Here is a 26,830-nt window from a genome sequence, read left to right as displayed (position 1 = left end):
AACCCTGTTCTTCTTTATGCTTTTTTTTTTTTTTTTTGGTACCAAGGATCGAACTTGGGACCTTGCGCTTTCAAGGCAGGTGGCAGAACCACTGAGCTAAATCCCCAGCCATGTTTATGCTTCTTGATGTCAGCAAACCATTTTGGCCAATTTGAACCAAACTGGCTTTACTATGTCAGCATGTTGTCATCTTGAAACTCACTGTTTTTCTACCATTTTTTTTTGACCTGTGATTGCATGAGGTCATGACATAATCTGCATTTAAGTTTTATACATTGCCCTGGTTTTCATTATTAACCTAAGCGGACAGTTAATGTTTAGTAAAACGCTATATACTTGGTTTAAATTTATCTTGGGTTTTGCAATTTCCTTCTGAAAATAAAATGCAAGCATCGCATAAGGTGCCTTGTGCCTGACAAACATTAGGTGTTCAGTGTAAGGTACTTCTAGGCGCTCGACATGTGCTGACCTGTTCAGGGTTTACACAGTGCTATGGAGCCTGTAATCATTCTCATGTATGTAACAAGTTAGCTAACTTAGTGTGGATTACCCAGATAGTAAGCAGCAAAATGAGGATTTATCAAGAGTAATTGTGTCACTATGTCATTATATTGGTAACTTGAAGAGTTCCCATGAAGAGTTCATATTAGAGGTAGCAGAGCCATGTCACACATAATTCCAGTGTAACTTGATAGAGAAATGTATAAGAGATTAGCAAAGGTGAAAGTTGTTCCTTGGTTCTTTCTGTCTAATTTTTCTTTTCACTTTAAAGTGAGAGCTACATCAGTAATTGTCAGCTGGACTCGATTATTTTCAGAGGACATAGAAACAGCAACATCAGGAGAAATTTTTGTCACACTTGGCTGAAGAGAGGGATACATCTGGGATCTCATTAGTATAGGCTAGAGTACATGCTGGTAAACATCTTAAAAGATTTATTAGTAGATGTTTGCAATACATAATATGTTCATTATGGGGAATTGGTAATGTATATATCACTTCTTAATCCTGTTCACTTCCCTTACCCCTCTATCCCTAGATCCCCTTATCATCTGCAAAAAAGTCTTATCTGGTAAACATCTTTAAAATGTAGGGAAAACCCTACACAACAGGTAATTTTTGGGCCCTGAATGTCAATAAGGCTGTTGTTGAGAAATCCTGCTTTATATACTTGTTTTGTGTACTGTATATCCAGATAAACACATACATTTAATTCTTTTTAATGGCTTAGTGTAATATATGAATGTGTTTATCATCAGTTGGGTTGCTATAACAGAATATAGACTGGCTTAAACAACAGATGTGGGTTTTTTTTGTTTTGTTTTTTTTTTTTAGACATGTGTTTCTTATTTTGAAGGCCTGAAAGTCCAAGATAAGCCCCAGATCTGCCGGAAGCCAGCAGATCCAGTGTATGGTAAGGGCAGTCTTGGAACGCAGATAGCATTTCCTTATATCTTTGTATAGGGGAGTGGGAGGAAAAGGGGAAGGAAGGGAGCACAATCTTTCCTCTCGCTTAAAAGGACACCAATGCCATCATAAGGATTTCACCCTTATGGCTCAGTCATCTGAAAGGCTTCATCGCCAAATACCATCTCATTGGGGGTTAGGGTTTGGCGATAGAAAAACATAGTTCATGGCAGTGTCTAAGCCTTTTAAAAAAGAACATCCCCCCCTCCAGTATTGTTTCAGTGGGTGCGTGCACATGTGCACAGAATTAGGGTAACATGAGCTACCCAGGGCTGAAAAATTTGATACTGCAAAATTGTTCTTCCCCTAGGAGAGTTGAGAAGTGTTGTTTCACTGGGTCTTAGAAGTATAATTGGTGTTCTGCTGGACAGGCAAAGGAGAAAGGCGTCCCAAACAGAAGGTGACAAGTGCACAGGCAGAGGCTCGAGGCTCATGGTTGTCCCACTGTGCAGTCTCAGCTGAACTGGGGAGTGGTAAAGACAAAGCAGACTACTAATAAAACACACAGTTTGAAAATAGGTGAGGAAACTTTATTTCATTTAAAAAATATTCTCATATGCTAGTTATAGTTTTTACATGATATAAAAAGCACTGTGAACCAATTACCTGTTGCGTATGAGGGAAGCAACATAGATCCAGACGGACAAAACATTTTTAGGGTATGGGTGGATATACACAGCTAGAGCAAATTCGACGTTAGGAACATCAATATTATGCACTCCAGTGCTGTACACGGCTTCAATTAAAGGCTTCACTTCAGAATAGGGCATGTGAAGGGGAAATCCAGAGAACTAAAAAAATACATGAATAGTCATTAGTGAAGTTTGAAGATTGCAATATTTCTCTACATAAATGTAATTCTTAATACAGTTAAATCTTCTAGATCACAAGATCATCCGGTTCTGTGTTTCTGGTCAGTTCTATGTTAACAATACAGACAGTGGCGAGAGGATTATGAGTGTGTAAGGGGCCTGTCGTCACCCATTCTCCATCAGTCCCTTTGCTCTTCCTGCCGGTGCCTAGTGTGCATGACACATGTAATCATTCAGACCTAGGTTAAGCTGATGTTTGCATTTCACCTCTGGCCACAGAAATTAATCTACAGGATGGGCATGTGATCAACCTGAGACTCAGGAAACAATGCTGTCACCTACTTGGGGCAGTATGTGTGCGGGCGTGTGTCCCGGGCCTGCTTTAGCATTTTCTTCCAGGAGCAGAGCAGCCTGAGAGTGGTGTTAGCACAGGCGGAGAGCAGGGAAGAGCTGCAGGGAAGGGGCTGGTCTGATAGCTGCTCACCTCTAGAGTCACTGAAGTAAACCAGTGCATTTGCTAGTGCTCAAGCCTCTACGTGTTCTTGTTACTTGAACTGAAAACATCCTCAGTGACTAATCCACCTTGGCTGTCACCTGTGTTTGCCATCACTTTATTGTCTCAGTTATGACATTGCTTTATAGGTTTTCTTACCAGCTACAGGATAAGAACACAGCACTACCAAGAGGTGGTAGAGAGGATATATTGTTCATTAATGAGAATTTTTCCTAGCACTGAAAAGCACGGTGCAAAACCATGTCCTTTAAAACACCTAACCTAGAGTCTTCACTGTCTTGTGCAGTTGTCTGATATAATTTAGCCAGATGTTTTCATTTTATTTACTAGCTATGTATTTCATAAAAGTATAGTATCTTAGGATTATATTACAAAAATGGTAATATTGTCACATTACAGACATTTTGTCATTTAGTATGGGTTACAGAACTTTTACTAATACTCTTTAGTCTATGCTGCTGTTTTTATATACTTGGAGGAGCAGCGTGGGTATTTGGTTGCAAGAGCCCATTATTGGGTAATTTCTCGTTTGTAAGGAAGAAACCCAGCAGGCCGGCCTGTGAGTCACTGTGCTTACCCTGTAGTCTCCGAGCTGTTTCAGCAGTTCTGCTCTGTGGTCATCGTCCACGCCTTCTCCTTGGCTTCTTTCCAGCAGAGGCAAGAAGTGGCGCAGAGTCGAGATACAGTGCCTGTTCCACCGGGTCAGATGGCGCGGTCTCCAGTCCATGATTTTTTCTTTTAGCATTTTTTCAATCCTGTTCATAAACAATAAACTGCAATATTTGGTGACTTGACTTTTCCCTTGTTAAAAAAAAATGTTTCTGGGCCAGGGATTTAGCTCAGTGGCATCGTGCCTGCCTCACAAGCGCAAGGTCCTGAGTTCAATCCCCGGTACCAAAAAAAGTTTCTGTTGGTATTGTTATTTACCAGGCAGTTAGTAATAAATATGGGCCAATCCCTGGGGATTCTGAAGTCAACACAAGTGATTCTTTAACAGTTGTTTATGGGGGTGGGATGTGAAGCAGATGTATAATTTCTAAGTATATAGTACCTAAGGGCCTAAGAGATGTTGGAAAATAGCACAGAAGAGGCACACTGAATGACGGGCTGGCTAACGTCAACACAGGTGGCAAGACATTTTTTATTACCACAAAAGAATTTATCATGTATTCATTTGGTGACATACTGATTGACGAATCTGACCCAGACATAAGGAGTAGGACTTGTGTTGAAATCCTCAAATATGTATAAGGCTCTCAGGGCTTATATTGATTTTTCCCCAGTCACCTTTATTCATAATAGTATAATTTTTTTTCTAAATTGCCTTACACTACCTTTAAAATGCCATCATTGCATCTTAATGTTTTAATATAAGTATGACTTCATAGAAAGTGAAGCTTAAACATAGAATGATGGAATATAGCTACCATTTACTGAGCTATTTACTGGGAACTGTGTTTTTTATACACTTTCTTTGAATCTCTACAATAACCCACAAGGTAGAAGATACAGTCTTGATTTTACAGATGAGAAGACAGTTTGATATAATTTGATTTGACTAAAGAAGGGAGATGACATGCAGACTGAAACACTGCTGATTCTAAAGCTTCTTGTCCATCCTCTAACCAAATGCAGAGATTTAGAGTTGTGGCCAGCTTACTCAGTAGCCATAGGATCCCCCCCCCCCTTTTTTTTTTTTGCTAAGAAACATGTATCTTTTGGTTTCAAGATGGCCTGAACAAGAAACTATGGGTGAATTGTCACACACTAATACTGAAGAAATAAATGACTCGAGTCTAATTGATAGCATGTCTAAGATCTTAGAAGAAACAGAATAAGTTCCACATGAGGATCCCAAATAAAGCTTTATGGAGAAATTAAGAGTAAATTGGTGTTTTCTAATAATAATGTCTAAAAGGGGGGTCCTATATGACCTTGTGTAATTTGACATAGTTGTCTTCACATAGCTTGATCCAGTGGAAATGGCAAATAGGTTTGGAAAGCAGAAAGATGTGGCTAGGCTCACACACCCCCTTTAACGTTTAACAGTACGTGGACCACTTTGAACCTCATTTGCCACATTTGTGAAACTGAGAGAGAAAGTGATTTTAGTATGAGTGGAATTAGAGGGACTCAGCCTTTTACCAGCCTTCTCCTTTGGTTAGGTTCATAAACTAGCTGAAGTTTTACAGGCCACTAATAGACAAAAGAAGCATATTTAAGTTGAGGATTATGATGTGCTTCAACAAGATCTACAATAACACGATGTTAAGCTCTAATCTGAGGTAAAATCTTTGGAGAACTGCGTGTTTTTATTAGAGTTCAGCTCTGTCTTACACTGTACTGATGCTAATGCACTGTTTTGAGCCTTGAGATTTAGAGATCGCATCTGTACTCAATACCTGTAATCATGGATTTAATTGCCCCAGTTTCATACAGATCCAGGCCGACAGCTGTGTGAAGTTCGGTATTATGCTTCTGTGACAGATTACATGTGGCTTTACGGGTATGATGTTACCTGTCTTGTAGCTCCGCTGCAGCCGTTTTATCTGTGTGTTGATAAATTAGCTCTTCAGGCTGTAAAAGAGATCATATTTTGGAAATGCTAGAAATCACTTAATTTGAATAGACAGACCTTTTTTTTTTTGGTACCGGGGCTCCAACTCAGGACCTTGCGCTTGAGAGGCAGGCGGCGGAACCACTGAGCTAAATCCCCGGCCTTTGAATGGATATACTTTAATATTTTTAATTATGAAATTTCAGATACTCAGTAAGATACGGAGGATAGCATAAGGGTGCACCCATGACCCACTATAAATAAAGCACCACAGATAAGTTGCAGAGCTTTGTAGTTCTTTCTCAGTTTCATTTCCCTTTTCCCATCACAGAAGTAACCATGACCTGAGTTTGTTTTTAACATTCCTTCACTCAACATTTAAATGAGTATTGTTGCCAGGCACCTTCACAGGTAATGGTAATAGGGATATTACCGTGAATAATCCCAGCCTGCATGGTGCTTACACTGTAGTAAATGAAGACAGACAAATTAATCTGTGTTTGAGATTGTACTGCAGATATGCAGTCCTAACCAGCATATTGTTTTGCATGTTTTCTGAACTTTATGAACGTGCAACTTGATTTTTCTCTAAACATTATACAAGGGATAACAGCAAATATAGTTTTAGAGTGCTTACTAAGATTCATTAATGTTCATTTAATCGCTATAAAATATCCCACTATATACTATAATTGATCTGTCATTCTAAGTCTTATGCTATTTCAAACCATGTTCCAATGAAAAATCTTGTATATGTCATCTCACATACACAGGCGAATTGTATATGGAGAATTTCTCCACGGCAATGTTTTTTGAAAGCTTTTTGAATGGCTATGCCACAGTAAAACAAACAAACAAACAAAATTATATTAAGAACCCAGTAAGACATACTTGTAGCTATCAAATGAAACAAAAACTTTTAGCAACCAATGTCATTGCTTTCTACTTACAGCAAGCCACTGCTCAAGACTCTGTTAATTTAATGAGCCTTAGTGGATTGGAAATACAGTTTCATTCAAGTTTTACTAGTAGTTTTGAAATCAATTTAGTGGGTGAGACCAAAATTTAATTACATAGAATATATTTTCTGGCACTTTGTATGTCATAAGACTTTTTATATCAAAACTTTCTTTCACATATATCTCAAATATTCATAACTAGTACTTGTACATAGGTAAACGTGTTTGTGAGCTTGGCTTAAATAAGTTTGAAAAACATACTGTTCTAAATTAGGCAGCTAGGAGTAGAATTAAAGGCCAAGAGATATCTAGTTACTTCTATGATGATTTCCTATCCTTTACTTTCCTTGTATTGTTAATAAAGAAATCATACCTGAACACTGGAAAGGCCAGGATATGGAAGGCTTCTTGAAAAAAAAGGTTTCCATAACTTGGGCTTGGTGACATCAAAATTTATCCTTAGTGGAGAATCATACTGTTGAATATTAAACCAAATCTAAAAAGGACAAAACTACATTAGCATATATGCTGGCAGATACATATGCACGTGTGTGTATGACCAAAATAGGCTGCACACTCTCTTCAATCATTTTTTGATTTGTAAAATTTCCGTTTTGCAATTAGTGGCATCATACAGTTGATAGTGGTCATTTTTTCCCACATTTTTGGTATTTGAAGTTAGGGTGTACATTATTGTTGACTGTAGGTTTGGTGAAGTAGGGTAAATCCTGACTATGACACTTAATATTTTTAGGAGTCAAGGCCCCTCCTTTCTTAGCCTAGCTTTCCTGATCCTGTCCTTCTCAGCCTCCTAATTGACTCCTTTGTCCACCTCTTTGTTTCCACAGCACTGCAGTGTCTTGGTGAGGCACTATAGCGTATTGGTCCTGGAATCAGACCACTGGCATTTGAATTTTGGCCCCAGCATTTATGTAGCTTTTGTATGTCTCAATTTCCTCCTCTATGAAACTGGGATTAAAATAATAACTACCTCATAAGGCTGGGCAATAGCTGGGACATAGTAAGTGATCAATAATTGTTACCTGTTATTATCACTATTATTAATTATTGTCTATAACTTCCTGTCCATCCTCATTAGATTACTAAATTATGGCTCAAGGACATTCACCATATCCCTAATTCACTATTAGATCTTTACCATCTAGTATTAACTCCTGCCGTATAACAGTCACATTGAGTGTGTGGATTTGTCCATGCAACACTGAATCACATGTCCACTCAACATATTTAAGTACCTACTCATTCTAATCACTGGGGATAAAGTAGTGAATGAAACAATCCTACCCTCATGGAATATCTAATGAGGTATATAGCAAAAACTAAAGGTAAATACATGAGCTATCAAGTGATACTGAGTCATGTGGTAGAATGTATCATTGGCCCCAATTCCTAACTCCTTCCTATAAGCATACCCTTTCTCATGTTAGTTTTCAGTTCCTTCCACTAGAAGGGATGATACACTTCCCCGCCCCCTGACTGTTGGCCAGTAGACAGGGATAGAAGTGTTAGTGTGTGACTTACGAATCTAAACTGAGAGTCTTTGTGTGTTTCCACCTGCACTTTTGTGCCTCTTCCATTGCCACTGGCCAAAGTCCCAGGATGAACACCTGAAGCAGAGCTGTCCCATCCCATCCAGCCCGCAGGCCTGCAGTGAGCAAGCAGCAGAGCTGTCCACCCTTGATGAGCAGAGCCGTCCCAGCAGACCCGCTGATCGGCTCACGAGAATACATGTTTGAGGCTGTGTAGTTTGGGGATGGGTTTTTATTATCTTCACAGTGCCAACAGCTAACTGCATAAGGGCGATGGAGAGAGCTGACCTGTAGGAGCAGATGGAATTTTAACATAGGGAATCTCTCCCTATGGAAGTTACATATGACTAGAAATGCAAGAAGTGCCAGAGAAATTTATGAAAATGCCTGCTAAAGGGAGCCTGGTCCTTTATGTAGAGGAAGCAACAGGTGCAAGGATGGACAGCAAGGAAGTGGCCTCAGAGGAGAGAACAAGTAAGCAACGACAGTAGCAGAGAATGGGGCAGGGACAGGGTGGGTGTTGGATCATAGGGACCACGAGGGCCATTTGGAAGATTTAGGCATTGACCCTTGAGCGTGCAAGGAAGCCAATGGGGTACTTGGAGTGGAGGAGTGATATAATTGGCCTTCCATTTTAACAAGAATTCTTTGCTGTTTTGAGACTGGACAGAAAAGGATAGGGTGGGCGGTGAAGTCTCCAGTTAAGAAGATTTTTTTTCTCCGAGTAACCCAGGTGAGAGAGCCTCAGTGACACGGATGAAAATGGAAGCAGTGAAGGTGAACTGTGGCTGGAGTCTGTGTATACTGTGAGAGAACCAATGGGATCTATGATGGAGATGGATTGGATGGTAGGAGAGAGAGGAACAAAGGAATCAAAGATGACTCCAAGAGTTTTGGCCTAAATAAATGAACTGATGGAACTGTCACTTACTGAGATGGGAAACATGCAAAAATAAATCAGATTCCAGTTTGGATGTGTTAATTTTGGGATGTTTATGTGACATCCAAATGAGGATTTGAGCAGGTGAGTGGATATTTGAGGCTGAAATTCTGGGGAGCTAGATGAGCTGGAGATACAAGTTTCGGAGTCACTGGAATATATATAGCATTTCTAGGGAGGGAATATAGATAGAAAAGAGGTTTGATAAACTTTAAGAATCTTTAATGTTTCAAATTTGGAGAAACAAGGAAAAAGCAGTAAAAGATAGAGAAGTGATGGCCAGTGAGGTTGATTACTTGGAATCCTAATCAAGGGATTGTCTGAAGAAGGCAACATCTTTAAGGACTACTGTTTGGCTCTTGGGTAGGGAATGTGCAGAAAAGTCATAAGGAATAGCACTCGTGGGATAGAGGTGGCTGGGGCAGATTAGATGGGGTTTGGAAATCTAAGGTGAGAAGGTTATCCTTACATGTGTAGGTAGTGAAGTACCTATCATAACTCTGAGCCATAAAACGATGAAAACTAAACATTAAGAAGCTTAACTGGCACCAGTATATCAAATTTTGTGAACTGAATTGGAGACTTTTAGTTGGATATTTACAGTAATGTAGGGTGAAACAGTAATACCATGACCTAAAGGAACTGAAGTGGCAGGGTTTATATAATTTGGTATCTGTAAATAGGATTAAAGGAGGAAGCAACAGGAAGAGGTAAAATCTAGGACAATTCTGGAGTTTGGATTTGGTTAACTGATATCCATAGCAACAGGAAGACAGAAAGACAACCTGGTTTTGGAAGCAAAAGAGAAATGTCTTGAAGTTTAGATGAACTGACTTTGAGATTTTGATTAAGCACCAGGGTATTGAGCAAACAATTTATAATTCAGGACTCAAAAGTTTCTGGGGCTCAGCCAAGGGTGGGAGGCTGAAGCAGGACAATCACTGCAAGCTGAAGGCCAGCCTGGGCTACATAGACCCTGTCTCCAGAAAGAAAAAGAAAAAAAACCAAACAGTTTCTGGGGCTCTTGACAGAATCATGACTTCTATGCCAGGATTAAGTCATATTACTAATAGGTATGATCCTGGGAGGAATCTAAATACAGAAATTTTAGGAACATCTACTTTTAAGATGTGGGAAGAAAAAACAGTGGAAGAAACAAGCTATTGCAGAAAAAATTAAAACCAAACTGTTTTATCAGTAAACCAAGGAGAGGAAAAGTGTTTTCATGAAGTAGTTAGCCATGTTATATTTCATAGAAAAGAGAGAAGAACGAGGAATGAGAATTGTTACAATCACTTATTCATTAACAAGACAGTGGTACTTGTGTTTAATTTGTGTGGTTTGATTAGAGAAAAGCTAGACTATAGTGGGCAAAGCTCTGACTGTGTTGACAAAGTGGTAGCGGACAGTATAAGTAGTGTTTGAAGAATTCTGGAAGGAAAAAAAGGGCAGATGTTATGGTTTAGATCTCAAATGTCCCCCATAAATCCAGTACTCAGAAGTTGGGCCTTGAGAGAAGGAAAGGGTCACTGGGGGCCTGACCTGGAAAGGTGTAGTCTTGTCCTGGCTCCTGCCTTTACTCTTCACTCTTGGCTTCCAGGCTGGCCATAGACTGAACAGCTTTCCTCTGCCTTGCCTTTCTACCATGATGGTCCTGCCTCGGAGTCAGACTACAGTGGACTGAATTTCCCCAAACCATGAGCCAAATTAAACTCCTTTATGGTGTTGGGTATTATATCTTAATAATGAGAAGGCTGATTCAAACAGCAGTGGTGGGAGTTCAAGGTATATCCAAGTGGGAAGAAGCAGAGTTTAGAATTTTTAGATTCTTGAGCATATAAATAAGTAGAGAAGGGGAAAATAGAGGGGTTGGTTTAGTTAGTGGATCAAGGTCTTGGAGAGGTTTAGTTGATGGATCCAGGTCTCAGAGTAGGAGTGGAAATGAAGGGAAGGAAAGAAGCTTATTTCTTGGAAAAGAAGTACAGAAGGAGAAAGACTGATATCTGAAGAGGTGATGTGCTGAGTTGAGGGCAGCTGAGGTTTGGAAGTGCCAGGCCATGCTTGCTTCACCAGCACGTATACTAAAGTTGGAAGTGGCGCGCTAACACAGGATGGAGGCCTCCACCGAGAGCGGTCAAGGCTTGGAGTAGGATGAGCTCAGCTGCCCCAGCAATGCCTGGCCTTGCCAGCCACTGTTATTGTCTGTACAAGTGGAGAAGAGAAGGATCTTCCTCACAAAACACTGATTTTATGAGAACTAGTCAGCCATACAATGATTGTTTCGAGAGCCAACAATAATTTTGCCAGAAAGTGGAGTTCTAAACTATTTTCCAATGTCCGTTAATCCTGGTTGATTACTAATGACCTTGAAGTGATCCTCTAAATGCAAATGGAGCGTCCCAAACCATGTGTGATTATGATAATGACTTTAATTAAAAATAATAATTAACATGAGAATAGAGCTCCACAGTACTTTTTTCATATTTGTAATTAATGATAGTTGCTGTTTGCTGAGCACCCACGAAATACAGGTACTTTGCTGGGTACTGGCATATATTAACTCTAATTTTAGCAGCAAAGGGTAGGGTACATACCTCAGCGATACAGGAATAAGCTATTAGGTTTTCTAATTGTTCATGTTTATTTTAAGTGTTTTTTATATGATATAAAAGTGATGTATATATAAGTATATACTATTTATAAATAAAATATGTATATTGTATAAAGTTTGTCATGACTTATATCTAATGTCCCCCGAAGGCTCATGCATTCATAGGTGCTGCTTCTGGGAGATGGCTGGTGCATGGGTGTGTGATACTGGATTACGGGTGTGGTAACTGGGTCATTCTGCTGATTGGTGTAGCATAACTGTGGGTGCTAGAATTACTGAAGAGGGAAGCCTCAAACTGGCAAACGTTTGTAACCTGGATGTGTAAAGAGAAAGAAAGAAGGCAAATTTGCTGTTTCCTGCCTTCTGCTTCCCACCTGCCCTGCCATGGACTGTCTCTGTGCCAGGCCCCTCTGCCATGCTTCCCTGCCTTGGAGCCAGGTGACTATGGACTGAAACCCCTACCAACTGTGAGCTGAAATAAACCTTTCCCCCTTTAACTTGTAGGTATTGAGTATTTTGTCCCTGCAACAAGAAAGTGACTAAGACAACCAAAAATTTCACTTAGGACTATTCAGGTGACTAATTCTGCCACCATCTTGGCTACATTTTAAAAACTAGTGTATGTATGTGTACGTGTTTATTACATTTATATAAATTTTTCTGATGCATAACTATTTAAATGGCCAATTAAGAAACAGAAAGCAACCATGTTTAAGAGAAAATGATAATACTCACATTATCAGGACCAATTAAACAACCCACACTTTTCAAGGGGCAGAATGTATCAAACTGTCCATAAAAATGTCCACTGCAGGGATTCCATATTAAATAATGATTTTGTTCCCAAGTTAGCACATAGGCAGTTGGACCCTGAAGGGAAATAGATGTTAAAAATAGTTTTGAATGAACTATGCAATTAAGGTCAAAATAGTTTGCACAAACATTTTGTTACTTTAGTTGGACCCTAAAATTCCATGGTAAATGGTGAAAACTAGTTTGTAGTTCTGAATTTTAAAAATAATATTTTTGGGCAAAATTCTCAGATCTTATACTAGTACTGTCCAAGTAAAGATAACGGTCATTTTACTCAACCAGAATATCTCCAGATTGGCTGCAGAACCATTTCTAATGAAGTAAGAAGTCATTGGCATTTTCTTGTTAGAGTTAATAAAATTGCCCTTGGGTATCTAGAAGGCTGATTATTTTGAAATACTATTTCTAAGAAAGTAACTTCCATTTGATACTCATTTATAATTATGCAAATACATAGAAGATTTGAAAGATGCTTGGGAATGGACAGGAGAGGCTTACACAAAAGGAGAGCTAACTGGGGCTTTGGGTGATGAAGGCTCCAGTTTTGCTAAAAAACAGTTTGAAATGCTGTTGAGGGACCTGCGTACCACATCAAGTCATTTCACGTCTCATTGGTGGTTCTGTCTACCTTTAGGGCATTTCTGGGCCACTTTCCTAGTAACTCAGAGTTGTTATGAAAACAAGTCCCATCCATGGACCCAGCTGGACAACTGCACTCCTCTGCGAGAGCCAGGCTTCGGGGCCGTACCTCAGGAATAGCATTGCCCATCACCACCCAGGCCTTCTTTCCCAGGAACAGAAAGAAATTACACAGCAGCACCGCGTGCTCCTCTTCATCGCCTGCCAGGAGATCAAGAAATTGCTGACAAGAAGAAAAGAAGAATATGTAGTGTTGACTGGCTGCTTTACCTGGATCGCCACACAGAGTTTTAGCAAGGCATAGTTGAGATTAATATCTTAAAGTATAAAACCTAGTTTTCAAGTCCTTTCCCAAATTTATTACTATATTGATGATTTTTGAGTTTTTTCTGTTTGACAGGATCTTGGTATATAGTTCAGGCCAGGCTTGAACCCACTGTGTAGCCCTGGCTGGCCTCAAACTCATGGTGATCCTCTTGCCTCAGCCTCCTGAGTGCTGGGCAGACAGGCATACACTACCATGCCCACCATGCCAGTTAACAGTCTTTAACAACACTTGTAGTGGACATAGTGTCTTCTCTAATATCGGTGACAATGTACATTTCTAGAATCAACACTATGATTGAGGTGTGGGCAACAATTTTAAAGAGTTTTAGTTTTCATTTTGAATGTGTATATGACTGCCCACTCCTTGGTAAATAGTCTGTAAAGCACATTACATGCATTAATGCATTTAATCCTACAGCAACCTTTTGAGTACTCTTATTCTCTAGTTTTGCAGATGAGAAAGTGAAGGCATAAATCAAAGTAACGCCTAGACAATGTTAAGCCAGTCTGGCTCTACAAGTACAAGAACCATTCCATGCTTCGTCTATCTTATGGATCCCTACAGGTTGTAGAAAATTCCTTTCTAAAACTGTCAACATTTATGTTGCCAAAATATATCAGGGAACAAAAAATGTAAAGCATGCTTAAATTTCTTCAACTTAGGAGTTTCTTTCAAAGAAAGTTGTATAACACTGTGCAATGAAAACACAGTACAGTGGGAGACCCAGAAGCAGAATTAATACCTTTGGTAATATATGCTTGTCTCATATTACCTAAGATCAGTTTGGAAGTTTACGTACCATACAAAATTGTAAATTCAGTAAAAGTGGAGCTATATTTATTTTGCTAAGGCCAGGATCTAATGCTATGCCTGGTATTACAGTAGGTGACCAATAAGTACATAATGAATAAATAATGATTCAGGTCTTAGCCTACAAATTAAGGAATATACAATTGCCAATTACAGTATTGAATGAAATTTTGATTTTTATGAATAAAACTGGGATATTTTTACAGTAACGCTAACAGGATAATTCAGCATCAAGACATCTAAAGTCTTATTTTTTTGTGGTGGCACATGCCTGTAATCCCAACACTTGGGAGGCTGAGGCAGGAGGACTGCCATGAGTTTGAGACCAGCCTAAGCTCCACAGTGTGTTGAAAGCAAGCTTGAACTACATAGCAAGATCTTGTCTCAAAAAAAGTCTTACTTTTTATTCTTTGTGTAATTAATTTATTTTTAACTTATTAACTTTCAGAAAAATGAACCTGGAAAAAAATACTATAGGATATAGCTCATGCTGCTGAACAGATGGCCAAGTAGATTTTTATGATGATCAATGAATGTTGCAATGTAAAATCATGCAAGCCATTTAGCTAATATTCAGTAAAGTCAGAGCAAGTTAGCCAATCTTCGAGGAAGAAGGACTCACATCAGATGTGCTCCAGAGATCACAGATGCCAGCAAAGGAAACCGTGTCAGGCAAGAAAGGAATCAAGGAAACATATCGAGCTACCAGTTCCTGTGTGAACAAAATGGGCATGAAAAAATAATTTCCAGCAAAATAGCAATCCCAACCTTCTGTTTTGTATTAATATTATTTTACTTAACACTCACTAAACATCTTGTAGATTACTTCTACTATTTATGTATTATATATGTTATAAATATCTTCTGATTTGTGGCTTAAATTTTCATTTTCTTCGCAGCTTTTTTTTTTTTTTGGTATCGGGGATCGAACTTGGGTCCTTGCACTTTCGAGGCAGGCGGCAGAACCACTAAGCTAAATCCCCAGCCCTTTTGCAGTTATTTTTGAGAAACTCAAATTCTCAATTTAATTTGGTCAAATTATTATTTTTCTTTATAACAAAGTTTGTGCTTTTTTCTTAGTTAAGAAGTCTTATCTGTCTCAGACCATAAAAATCACAATGCCTTTCACACTTAAGCCCTTAATCTGTATGCAACCGAGTGTTGTGAAGTAGGAGTCTATTTTTATTTTTTCCTTATGAAAATCAATGATCCCGATACAGTTTATTTAACAATCAATCTTTACTGATCTCCAATCTTTGCCACATATAAGTTTTCTGTATTTGAATGAGTCCGTGCTGGGTTTTATGTTCTCCTCTATCTTCTGCTCACTCTGTCAGTTCCACATTGCCTTAATCACGAAGGTCTTATAATTTCCTGGACAGATGCTATGGCAAGTGTTCCCACTGGGTCCCACTGGTCCCTACTCTTCAGAATTGTTTTGACTATATTTGGCCCTTCTCAATCTTATATAAATATTAGAATCAGCTTGCGAAGTTCTACTAAAAAGTCTTTAAACTCTGACAATCTGTGTCTTTTCCCTGGAAAGCTTAGTCCCTTTCTTTTGATTGATTATTGGTAAATATTTAATTATTTCTACCATCTTATTCTGTAATTTTACTTTTCATGTTTTTAAAATTCTTTTCCTCCTCTCATGCCAGTTCATTATTTTTCTTCTCCTAGTTTAGGAGTTATATTTATTATTTTCATTCTCATCCCCGGCCCATCTGTTATTTGTTTTCTGAGGCAGGGTCTCACTTTGTGGTTCATGCTGGCCTGGAATTCATGTATCCCAGTCTAACCTGGAAGCCCTGGCGACCTTCCTGTCTCGGCTTCCGGAATGCGGGGAGTACAGGCCTGTGCTCTATGCCGGGCTGGACTCTGTGATTCTATCTACAGTCTGTGGCCAGGACCTCCCATCTGTTGTTCCCTTCAGCTCTTACTTTTTGTGTGGTGACTTATTTCTACCCTGATGTTCTTTTGCTGTGTGGGCATGCCACTTGGCACTTTCTGTGTTTTGTGGCCGAGATTAAATGACTTTCTTCTAGAAGGATTTAGGTCTGCTTTTGACAGTGTCATATACCAAAAGGGAATACTTTCAACTAGAGTTTTGGTTGAAGTGTTTTGAGTCATACAGGGAATGTAAATTCCAGTCCCACATGTGAATAAAAACAAGTTAGTCATTAGGAATTCTCAGGGAAGACTTTTTTCTCTCTTCCATCCAGAGTCAGACCGAGACAGCTAGGATTCCTTCTACAGAGCAAAGGAATTCCTCATCTACTCACTGATGACGTCACCCTTCCAGAGCCCCTCTGTGCCCAGCCTGCCCCAGCCGGCACCCTGCCCCTCTGCCCTGAACTCAGCCCTGTCAGCAGGATCATCAGCCGGCCTGAGGGCAAACAGTGTGGCCTCCCCATCCTTGCCGAATCTTGCTTTTTTGCTTCTTTTTTGTTTCTTTTTCCCCTTCACTTTACTTCTGTTTTAGCCATGATTTTAAAAATATTTTATTACTTTTAAGTGCTCTCTCTACTGGACAAAGTTTTCTGTACATCTATAATGTAGGGAGCATAGACACCTTTATGGCTTTCTATAAAAAGCAGTTTAAAGAACTAAAATATAGAACACAGGGGTTTTAAAAATATTATCATCCTATTTCTCAGTCACTACATTAATGACATTAGCGGTAAGAGCCCCTCTAAAACACTTACGGGTTAAAAATAGCGACCCTAACATGGCTTCTGGTTCTGAAGGCAGTGAATGGTATGAGTTTATTTAATGGTCCAGTAGGGATGTACACTGGGGTGATGGTCTCAATGCTGAAAATACTAATACTAATTGTTAAAATAAATTTTGATTAATTTGAATTCAGTGATGCTTATAGCATTAAGTATATACCAAATAGTTATTTTTCTGTTTGTTTGTTTTGTTTTGAGACAGGATCTCACTATGTAGTTGAAACTGTCCTTGAACTCACTATGTATCCCAGGCTGGCCTCAAACTCACAGTGATCCTCCTGTCTCAGCCTCCCGAGTGCTGAGATTACAGGTGTGCACCACCATGCTTGGCCAAGTAGTTATTTTGATATAGTACTGGGCCGGGGATTTAGCTCAAGTGGTTTCACCACCTGCTGTGCAAGCACAAGGACCCGAGTTCGATCCCCAGTACCAAAAAAAAAAATTGATATAGTACAAAGTCCATGAATTCTGATCCAATCCTAACAGGAGTTATTGAGAACACATAACAAAAACATGTTTATATAAGACATTTTGAAAGTGCAGAGTATCTCCCATATGTTAATTTTTAAATACCTAATGGAATGCCAGGGACAGAGTAAGCATTCAACTGTTATTCACTGAAAGAATGAACTATAGATTGTCGTCATCTCTGGTACATTCAGGCTTTTCTATAGAAAGCAACCCTGTGGCAGTAAACAGGTCTCAGTCATTATGTTATGTGACAGTTCATTTGGATTGTTAGCTTGATTGGCTTGAGCTCCACCTTGGGATTAGAAGCACATTTCTGGGGGTGTCCGGGTGGGACCTGGAGGCGAGGCCTTGGGGACTATATCGGGTCCCTGGCCACTTCCTCTCTGGCACTGGTCTCCTGCTCTGCTTCCAGCTGCCATGAGGTAAGCAGCTCCCCTCAGCCCAGCCCTCTGCCATGATGTTCCTGTTCTAGAGCTAACTGAAGACCTGGCACTGAAACCATGCGCTGAACTAACCATTTCTTCTGTGAAGGTGTGGGTGTCAGGTGTTTGATCCCGGCCACAGGAAAGCTGATCAGTACACTTTCCTCACTAATGGTCTTGGTACAGTTAATATCCTATGCGATGACCGATTGTGTCAGCTTGAGTAAGAGAAACTCAACTGAATTGGCTCAGCGGTTCCACACCTACACAGGGTATGAAGACCCAGCCTAGGGCGGCTTGTCGCCTGGATGGTATAAAGGGGAATAACAAGGACAAATCTGCTTCGGAGGAGCTCCAGTCTTCGCCTTCACCTTTGACGTCATCTCCTGGCTTCCAGCACAGGCTCTTCAGCTTCCGGCGCAGAACCTTCAGCCTCCATCACAGACCCATTGGCCTCCTGATAAGGACTCTCATGAGACACTGCAGTGAGCTCCAGACCTTCGAACGGATCCTTTGGTCTCCAGTGTGCAGTGTGCAGACATACCCTTTACCCTCTTCCACATCTCACTCTTGGGTGGCCATTGTAAGCCAATCTTATAAATTTTTATATATTTATATATCTTGTGTTACATATGTGGTTCTCTAGTAAACACTGACTGATATACATGGAATATGATAAAATGGCAAAGTATTGATCAAAACATTTCTAGCAACAGCACTGATTGGCTATAAAATACTTACTGCAGTGGCCTGTGGGTTACTGGGGTAGGCGTTCAGGAGCTCCTGAGGAGGGTTTAAAGGTTTGAGATATCGTGTAATGAAAACTGTTTTTCCACTTATGTCAATTACTGTCGTAAGGCACTGACGACTCGGGAACTTTAAGGCACACTCAACTTGAAACTTCTCTGTTGCTTGAAGCAATTTCTCATCTTCCTGAGAATCAAACTTCAAAAAGAAACACTTCATGGAGTGTATATGATTACAGGAGACAAAGTAAAACATGTTCAGATTCCACATGAATTAAAAGTGTGGTTTAAGAAGTATGATTAAGTGATTCTTTATACAACCATCCTGTCTTCATGTCCCTGTAACTTTAATTGTATTTATAATGTACAAATTAGACTGATTCATTAAACACATAAAGTGGATTCCATGGGATTAAAAGAAAGCAGTGAACAGACAAGCAGCCATTGGGAAACTACTGGATTAATACAACAAGCTATGAAAATTAAGCTATGCATAGTGACTCTGACTGATGAGCCCCAGTGACAGACCTTTATGTGACTATCTCCATGTTGGTTTTAAGGGGGAGAAGGGCTCCGAAATCCATCATCTCAAATGTGAGATGTCTGTGTCAGATTCCTAGGGTAGAATTGTCAAGCAGGAAACAATTGTAGCTTTAAGAAGATGGAAAATTAGGAAACAAAGATGATGTGAATTCAACCCTGATCCTTTACACCCATTCATCAAATACAGTAAGTTCCTGACTTAGGAAGGGTTCTGTTCTGGGAGAACGCTTGTAAGTCAGATTTGTTCCTGAGTCTGACAAAGTGAGTCTTATACAGTGTACCTATGAAAGTTCACAACTGGCATGTCCTGTTTTTTTTTTCTTTTTTTTTGGTACCAGGGATCGAACTCGGGTCCTTGTGCTTGTGAGGCAGGCAACAGAACCACTGAGCTAAATCCTGGGCCCACTGGCATGTTCTTAAGTCAGGGACTTACTGTATTTGAGAAATGTCTGCAGAGGCTCTAAAAGATTCCAGGGATGTGGAATAAACTGAGTATGAAACAATCCCTTCAAAAAAATAAAAAGAAAAGAAATCCCCTCAAGGAACTTCTACTTGAGAGGGCAACATTGCTAAGCACTTAGGTACTTAAAATACCTGACCAGCGGTTCTATGGGGATAAGCACAGGGTGCTATGGGGACATCTAAGAGAGGCAGCTAGAGACGCTGTCCAGGAAGAATAGCAAAGATTCTGAGTCTGCGCTGACTGTTGGCCCTCCAAGTTGAAAGATGAGAGGCCTTTTGCTGCTGCATGCACTTGCATGTTCTGTTGTGTATCCTAACTCTATGCCAGGATGTTCTGAGGCCAGGGCCTGTGTGTGGATGGATTCTTTCTCAGCCGAGCATGCCCACGGCAAGCACTTGATAAACATTAATAGTCACTGAAACTTGTTTAGGCCACCCAGATGCCACTTCAAGGAGTGAAACAGGAATTTAAGGAGTTGTATGCTATGCTGGTGATTTAAGAAGTGCTATGGAAAAGCTACATAATAAAAGAATTTGGATGGTTTATTATGCAAACAGTTCAGGTGGAACTGACAAGTTCACAGTTTGATTCAAGGGGAAATTTGGAAAATTCTTAATTGGCTTGATTATTTGACCCCTAGGTTAACATAAACATTTACAGAACACTGAAAGGGTATATCCTGCTTTTGAATAGCTGCACCTTGACAGCCCCAACCTACTAAAAAATTGTCAGAGCCACATTCTCTTAAGCAGCTCATAGGCTTCCTGGATTTGGAAGGAGTGAAGGTTGCTCCCAAGGGGGAGGTGACATTCAGATCGATGACTTCCTAGACTTAATGCCAACTGAGACCTTTCTGACAAATGAAGCAGGCCAGAGGAATTTTTTTTTTTTGGAGGGGAGCAGTGCTGAGGATTGAACCCAGGGCCTTAAGCATGCTAAGCACATGCTCTGCCTCTGAGCTATACCCCAACCCGACTGCGGACATCTACAGTTCACTGCCAAGGAATCACTCACACGTCTGGACCCAGCCCCTGTCCCCTGGGGACGGTGGACAAAAGCAGCTACTTGGGAGCCTAATAGTGAATTATAAAACAAAATACCGGTACCTTCTTAAGCATGTCACTCATCTATCACAGGCAAGCAAGAAGAAAAGAAATAGAAGAAATGAGAGGAAGACTTTTATCAAGATAAAAAGATCTATTGTAAAAAACTTGTTTCCATCCAAGACAGTGTAAAGTAGATGTTAAAACAAGTGTTCGCAAGGTCCCAAGTTTGATCCCCTGTACCAAAACAGAACAAAACAAAACAAAAAACAAGTGTTCAGGAGTTGCTCATGATTTTTAAAACTTTTCCATTAGTAAAAACCTTTTAAAAATCATATAGAATGATTCCACATGGGATGGAGGAAGAGGGACCACTAATGTGCTAATCCTGGAAGTTTCTGTTGGTGAAAATATTCTAGGTTGTGGTCACCATTTGTGACAATTAAGCCTAATTATCAACTTGACTGACTTGGGGGCCTTCTAGGGGACTTGTGAAAGCACACTTCTGGGTGTCTGGGTGCACCATGGAGGCCTAACTTGGGGGTCTGCACCTGGTCCCTGGCTCCTTCCTCTCTGCTGCTGTTTTCCTGCTCTGCTCCCCAGCCGCCATGAACTGTGCACTGGGGTCCACCACACCCTTCCACCATCATCACGTTCCTGCCTTGGAGCCAGCCAACCATGCACTGACTCTCCTGAAACCATGAGCAAAATAAACCTTTCCTCCTTTAAGTTATGTATGTCAGGTTCTGAGTCTCAGTAATAGGGAAGCTGACTAATACACTACTGTTTTAGGGTAAGAGCTTTGCTTTCCTGAATGGTCTGCAGGTGAATCACAGGGTGGTAGTTTCTGCTACCAGTTGTTTAGATTATCAGTTTCCTATCAATCAACTGAGTTCCCTAACAAACAAAAACAAAAATAAGCCCTGTTTAGAGGTCTTAGAGAAATGCTTCCTGCAGCCACAATGGGGCAGTGACATGCCACCAAAGGCAGCAGTTGACTGCCTAGTTCACAGCTGTAGGGAGGAGGGCTGCAGGGCTTGGGACCCCGCTCCAGGCCTGGGTGCTTCTCCAAAGGAAACCTACAGCAACAAGGACTCGGGCGTTCAGCCTTTCTGTCAGCCGAAGACTGCTTTTGCATGTTCTGGAAACTCCTCCAGAGGACGAATGGCTGACTGCCTTTTCTTCTGTTTAGCATTCACAGAAATAACAAAATCATCTTTTGTCTGGGAGCATTTTTCTGTGTGAACATGCTTGTAGGCTTTCTCTTGAATTTACACATAAGACAACACTCAAAATATATAGTCCCTTTCTGAAAATATTGAGATGCACACATTCTAATGATTTTTTGAGAACCACAGCTTTAGTGACAGAGCCTAGCATATAAGAGTAATTTGAATTTCAGTACATTTATTTTCCAATAATCTTTATATACTGCAAACACCTTCCAAATGGGATATAAACATAGTATTTTTCTCTGTGAACCAAAGTGGAATACTGGAAAAGAAATGAAAGTGCATTCATTTTCTTTTTTTTTTTTTGGTTCCCATCTGAATCTTAATAACAGTGGAAAACTAAAGAGGACAAGAGATTGTGCCACATGGCATGGCAGTTACTGGGTGCAGTATTGTGAATATACACCTCGTGGAATTTCCACCTGCTGTTCCAGGCTATTATACCACCAGTCCCTTAAAAAAATACCTGTCACATACAGGATGATCACTAATGTGTGCTGGGTGTACAGCGTGTTCAAGCGTCACCTCTGCCGTGTACTGCCTGTGTGACACTCAATAAATGCAGTCTTACTTAGACTCATTGCCCAAGACATCTGTGAGTGTCCAAGAAGAGAACATATCCCCAAGTCTGACAGTGCTGAGGAGTAAGGACTCAAAGCACGCTGGTGATGGTGATCACTACATTAATCCACATTAATCTCAATAAGAGGTCACAATAATTTTTTGCCAGATCCAACAAGGGCAGCATGCGTAAAGGCTGCATGAATACTTCACATTAGAAAGTCTGTTTCCCAATGATGAAGGTTGGGGAACAGCTGCTACCAAGTGGAAGTTATAGAAATTCTTCATTCTAGAGTTATTTAAAAGAGAACGTATGCATATACCGATTCATCTAATGAAATGAATTTTGGTGACCCATGAAGGTCATCTGGCCTTCTGATGCTACGAATTGATTCAGTGCATGGCACAGCCAGATATGTGAGGTCAGACGTGGAAATCCATTCCAACATGGTTGCTAGTAAGTTTTAAAAGAGGAATCTGATTTTCTAATTTGTCATTTTTCATTTTCACACTGAGTAAATTCTTCTCAAAGCAGAACATGTTTATATTTGTCTTGCTTTGCCCAAAAGTTTAGGTTACTAATTGACCTAACTATTGGCTCAGTGAAAGCCCAAACCCACACATCTGTTCTTTCACTATCATTCAGTCCAAACTGAAAGAATAACAAATGGAACTTGAAGCAAGAGAACCTTCGTTCAGTGCAAAGTTTACAATAGCTTGGCCTGGCTGACACTTGTCAGGTTTCACCAGCATTTGCCTTGGTTTCCAAACTGTGCACAAGCAAAATTACCTTCTCTTGGATGGACTCTCCTGGAACCAGCTGTGGCTCAATGGTGATAAACAGCGTAATATAGGAACCTTCACTTAAGCTTCGGACAGAATCAAAGCCTCGCTCAATAAGCATGTTTCGCTCCTTACTGTAGCCCAGGAGAACTGGGGGAGTATCTATTTTAAATGTTCCATCAATCTGTGAAGAAAGTATGATTTGGTAAGCATTCTGGTGGTTTTTCCGACAGAAGTTCAAAAGCAAATGTCAACTCCTCGTTGTCTAGTGAATTAAATAGAAGCTAGCATGCTGACATTCAAAGCCCACCCCATCTTTCTAGCTTCATCTCCCAAGCTCTCACTAGAAAGGGTGCTATATTTCCCTGCCTTCTGTTTTGTGTTTAGCCAAGGGTGTACTGGCTATGCAAGTTGCTTGGGTTCATATACTGATTTAAACTCCAAGTGCCTCAGCTTCCTCATTTTTAAATTTAATGTCTCATTTATAAAAAGGAGACAATCATAGTACTTACTGTGTAGGGCTGTTGTGATTATGAATGAATGAAGAGATACAAAACACTAACAACAGTGGCTGGCTTGTGGTAAGTGCTCTATAAATACTGGCTAGCTGGCATTCCCCTTTCCTGCAATGCCGAGCTTCCCATCTTTACCTTACAGAATTTTAATTATTTTTTAAGGCTTGGGTCAAATGTCTGTATCATGAATTTCTTTGTTATATCTACCACTCTACCACAGAGTTTGTTTCTTTCATTTGTTAGATTAAGACATTATGTTCAACGTTATAGTTGTGTGCATATTTGCCATATTCTAGTAACTGCTCTCAGCAAATATTTTTCCTCCTTTTATATCATCTTTCTCTGATACACAGCAGTGTTTCGAATGCACAATAGATGCTCAGTGAATGTGAGCTGAATGAATGACAAGCCACTTATGCAGAAGGAACTTACATAGAGTTCAAAAAGGCAGAACTTTTTACTTTGTAATGTCAGAACTACTCAGGGTTGGAATTTTAAATGCACTGATTTGCAAAGCATCCAATTTTTATTACAGCCTTTAGTGGCTTTTGTGTCTCAGTAGAACTAAAGAAAGAACTTAACATTTCAGTGGATATGTTGTCTAGAAACGAATTATGGAAGCCATCATGTATTTGTCTCCTTACATCAATGGAGTGCACCAAAGCCCTATACCCAATCTAGTGATAGGGTACAGAGGAGAAATGGTCAAAAAGTCACAGCTTAAATAACAGCACATTTATTCTGTAAAGTAGGCCAGTGAGATAGAAGACAATATGCACTACCTTCAAGAATCTGAAGTGTAAGGACTTGAGACAGGGATTCTTAGCCTGCCACGGCTGCTATTTGGGGCCAGGTCACCCTTGGCACTAGAGGCTGTGCTGTGCATTGTAGGGTGCCAGTAGCAAACCCGACTGGATTTTACCAACCGAAGATGTCACAGACATTGCCACATGCTCCCTGTCATACCTTTAAGAGCATGGGCTTTGGAATCAGACAAAACTCTTAGACAATAAATGTAATGAAGTTATTCTCCAAAGGAACATTGAAGCATCTAAACAAAAACGCTGAATACTGCTTTCTCCTTTAACCAGTCTTGTTAGGAGTTGGTAAAAGTTGAATCCCAACTGTGCTGTAAGCCCCTGTGATTTGAGTAAGTCATGTAACCTCTCTATGTTCTGTCTCTTTGTAAAATGGGGATAATAAAACCAACTGTGTTGTGAGGCTTAACTGAGGTGACACATAAGGAACCTAGTATGGGGAGGTAACATTTTTCACCCAAAATTATTATTACTATGGGATCAACATTCTCCTTGTTACATGTAGCTCCAGGGAACTGAAGCAGGACCTAAGAGTGGGAATTACAGGAAGTACATAGATAGTGGCACCTTTCAAGGAAAAACCTTATGACAGAGCCATTCAAGGGAGAACAACCTGCTCATAGGTAGTGATTTCTTGGGGAAGTAAGCAGAGCTGAGCATCGCCAGGCAGGAAATAGGAGCTTCATTCAGCAGGGAGTTTGGAATAACGACTTCTGAGTACCCTTCCAAACGTGACCTTCAGTAATGCCAAATATTATAGGCATTTGGCTTGTAAATGAAATGCTCTTTAAAGTTTGTTCTTTTAAAGTCTATTCAAAGATGGAAGTGTAACTTCTTTTGGTGAGTGTGACACCACACTGTCCCCTCTGTGCAGGAAGGATTGCAATTCCAGCTGATCCTTGAGATTCCAGCTACCCCAACTCAAGCCTCCCAGACTGGAGTTTTGCTCTTGGTTTTGCTGGAGACCCTGTGGCCCAGGGAGCATTCGCTCTGTGCAGTCATTACAGTGGCTCAGAGTCTCCGGTTGCCATGGATTTAACACTGGGACATTAGAGAGATTTCGGAATCCTTAACTGTCCCAGATCAGAGCTGCTGCCATTCCAGAGCTGTCAACCTAATGAATCCCCTTAAGCAAAATCATTAACTCTGAAGAAGAGTATCTTTGTGCAGCACGTCTGTGCTAATACTTTTTCATGTTTTAAATAGTGTGCAATGAAGAAGTATTAACAGAACACACTGGATTCAATGGGCCATTGCCTGTCTTGATGGTTTTGTGCCGATTACGTTCAGTCATCTATCCATTCCACTTTCATCATTTTGACAAGTTTGTACTTTGTCCCACCTCCTTCGCTTCTGTTTAAATGTTTAAAATATTTTCACACTTGAACAGCCATGCATTAACCATTAACTCTAATGGTTACTTTATTAATGTTTAATAAGTCATACAACTATCATGGCAGATCAGTGCAATGACTGTTTTCATTCCAATGGCTTTGGACCCAAGTTCTCTCAGTGTTGACAGGGCAAATGGACAGAGGTGTTCCCTATTCCCAAGGAATTCTGACTTCAGGTACTTACCCTTCCTTGGAAATATATAGTGCTAAATGGAATCTTCACACATCCTAACCAGTGCCTCTCAATCCGAGTGTGGATTCCACTTCCTCTTTCCCGATCATCCTAAAGGAAACGTTTGGAGGAGGTAAAAATTATTTAAGAACTGCAGAACTGCATTTAATTAACTTTTCACCAAGAAAGCAGCAGGGTTTTGGCTAAAACCATGCAGACGTAGGTAAGAAGGACCTAGCTGAATTCCCCTTCAGACACTTAAGAGCTTTGTGACCCTAGGTGTCTTTCGCTTTCTTTGAACTTCAGTTTTCTCATCAATCAACTGCAGCTTTCACAATGTATCTCATAGGACATTTAAGAGATAAATAAAACAATATATAAAAAACATCCAGTACAATTCCTGGCACAGAGCAAATACCTGCCTGAAAATAAGAAAGCCAGTTCTCCCCACACTGTTTCCCTACTTAACCGTGTCAAGTGTCAAGCACTTATAGCGTTAGAGAGGTGGGAACTGTGTTGGAGATTTCTCCTGGGACAGAGGACATGATAGAGTTCAGACGTCCTCCTTGAAACTGAGAACTCACCTCTAAGACATCGCATAGCACTTCGTCAAAAATATTAATGAACACATCATCTTTCACCGACTGTAAATTGGCTGAGCTATAATCCCCGTTAGGGGCCCTGTAAAATAACACAGGCCAGGGGCCATGAGAACAGGAAAAACAGAAATAATGAGATGCGTATGTCAACATCTGAAAAATACCCAAGTAGCAGTGGAGGGGGGGTGGTGGATGAAAGACACCCTCTTCCATCCTTCTTGTTTCTGTTTGTTTCTTTTCTTTTGAGACAGGGTCTCACCGTATAGCTGAGGTTGGCCTTAAACTCACTGTGTAGTCCAGCCTTGCCTTGAACTCACGGCAATCCTGCCTCAGCCT

At 40.3% G+C, this 26,830-nt stretch overlaps 1 protein-coding gene across 8 annotated transcripts in view; it reads right to left on the bottom strand.

Annotated features, from left to right (window-relative positions):
* Positions 1–1,975: 1,975 nt before the first annotated feature.
* Cc2d2a (coiled-coil and C2 domain containing 2A) overlaps positions 1,976–26,830 on the bottom strand; it is a 109,004-nt gene continuing 84,149 nt past the window's right edge. For 4 of the 8 annotated variants that reach the window (XM_021260260.2, XM_021260261.2, XM_021260263.2 and 1 more), the window contains 12 exons: positions 26,480–26,576; positions 25,908–26,006; positions 23,004–23,180; positions 20,484–20,504; positions 18,367–18,570; positions 14,623–14,712; positions 12,972–13,085; positions 12,146–12,280; positions 6,683–6,805; positions 5,312–5,370; positions 3,371–3,548; positions 1,976–2,258 (listed from right to left, as the gene is read on the bottom strand). In XM_021260260.2, the coding sequence (XP_021115919.2) occupies positions 2,070–2,258; positions 3,371–3,548; positions 5,312–5,370; positions 6,683–6,805; positions 12,146–12,280; positions 12,972–13,085; positions 14,623–14,712; positions 18,367–18,570; positions 20,484–20,504; positions 23,004–23,180; positions 25,908–26,006; positions 26,480–26,576 (1,486 nt within the window). In that variant the 3' untranslated portion in view covers positions 1,976–2,069. Of the gene's footprint in view, positions 2,259–3,370; positions 3,549–5,311; positions 5,371–6,682; positions 6,806–12,145; positions 12,281–12,971; positions 13,086–14,622; positions 14,713–18,366; positions 18,571–20,479; positions 20,658–23,003; positions 23,181–25,907; positions 26,007–26,479; positions 26,577–26,830 lie in introns of those variants that run through there. The other 4 variants (XM_021260262.2, XM_087187382.1, XM_087187384.1 and 1 more) reach the window with 2 other exon arrangements.

The sequence above is a fragment of the Heterocephalus glaber genome, unplaced genomic scaffold, assembly GCF_053883595.1.
Source record: "Heterocephalus glaber isolate CG9 unplaced genomic scaffold, H.glaber_assembly_v1.0 deba00001509, whole genome shotgun sequence".
Classification (NCBI taxonomy): Eukaryota; Metazoa; Chordata; class Mammalia; order Rodentia; family Bathyergidae; genus Heterocephalus; species Heterocephalus glaber.
The sequence above is the reverse complement of the archived record's forward strand: the minus strand, read 5'-3'. Positions and strand labels throughout refer to the sequence as shown.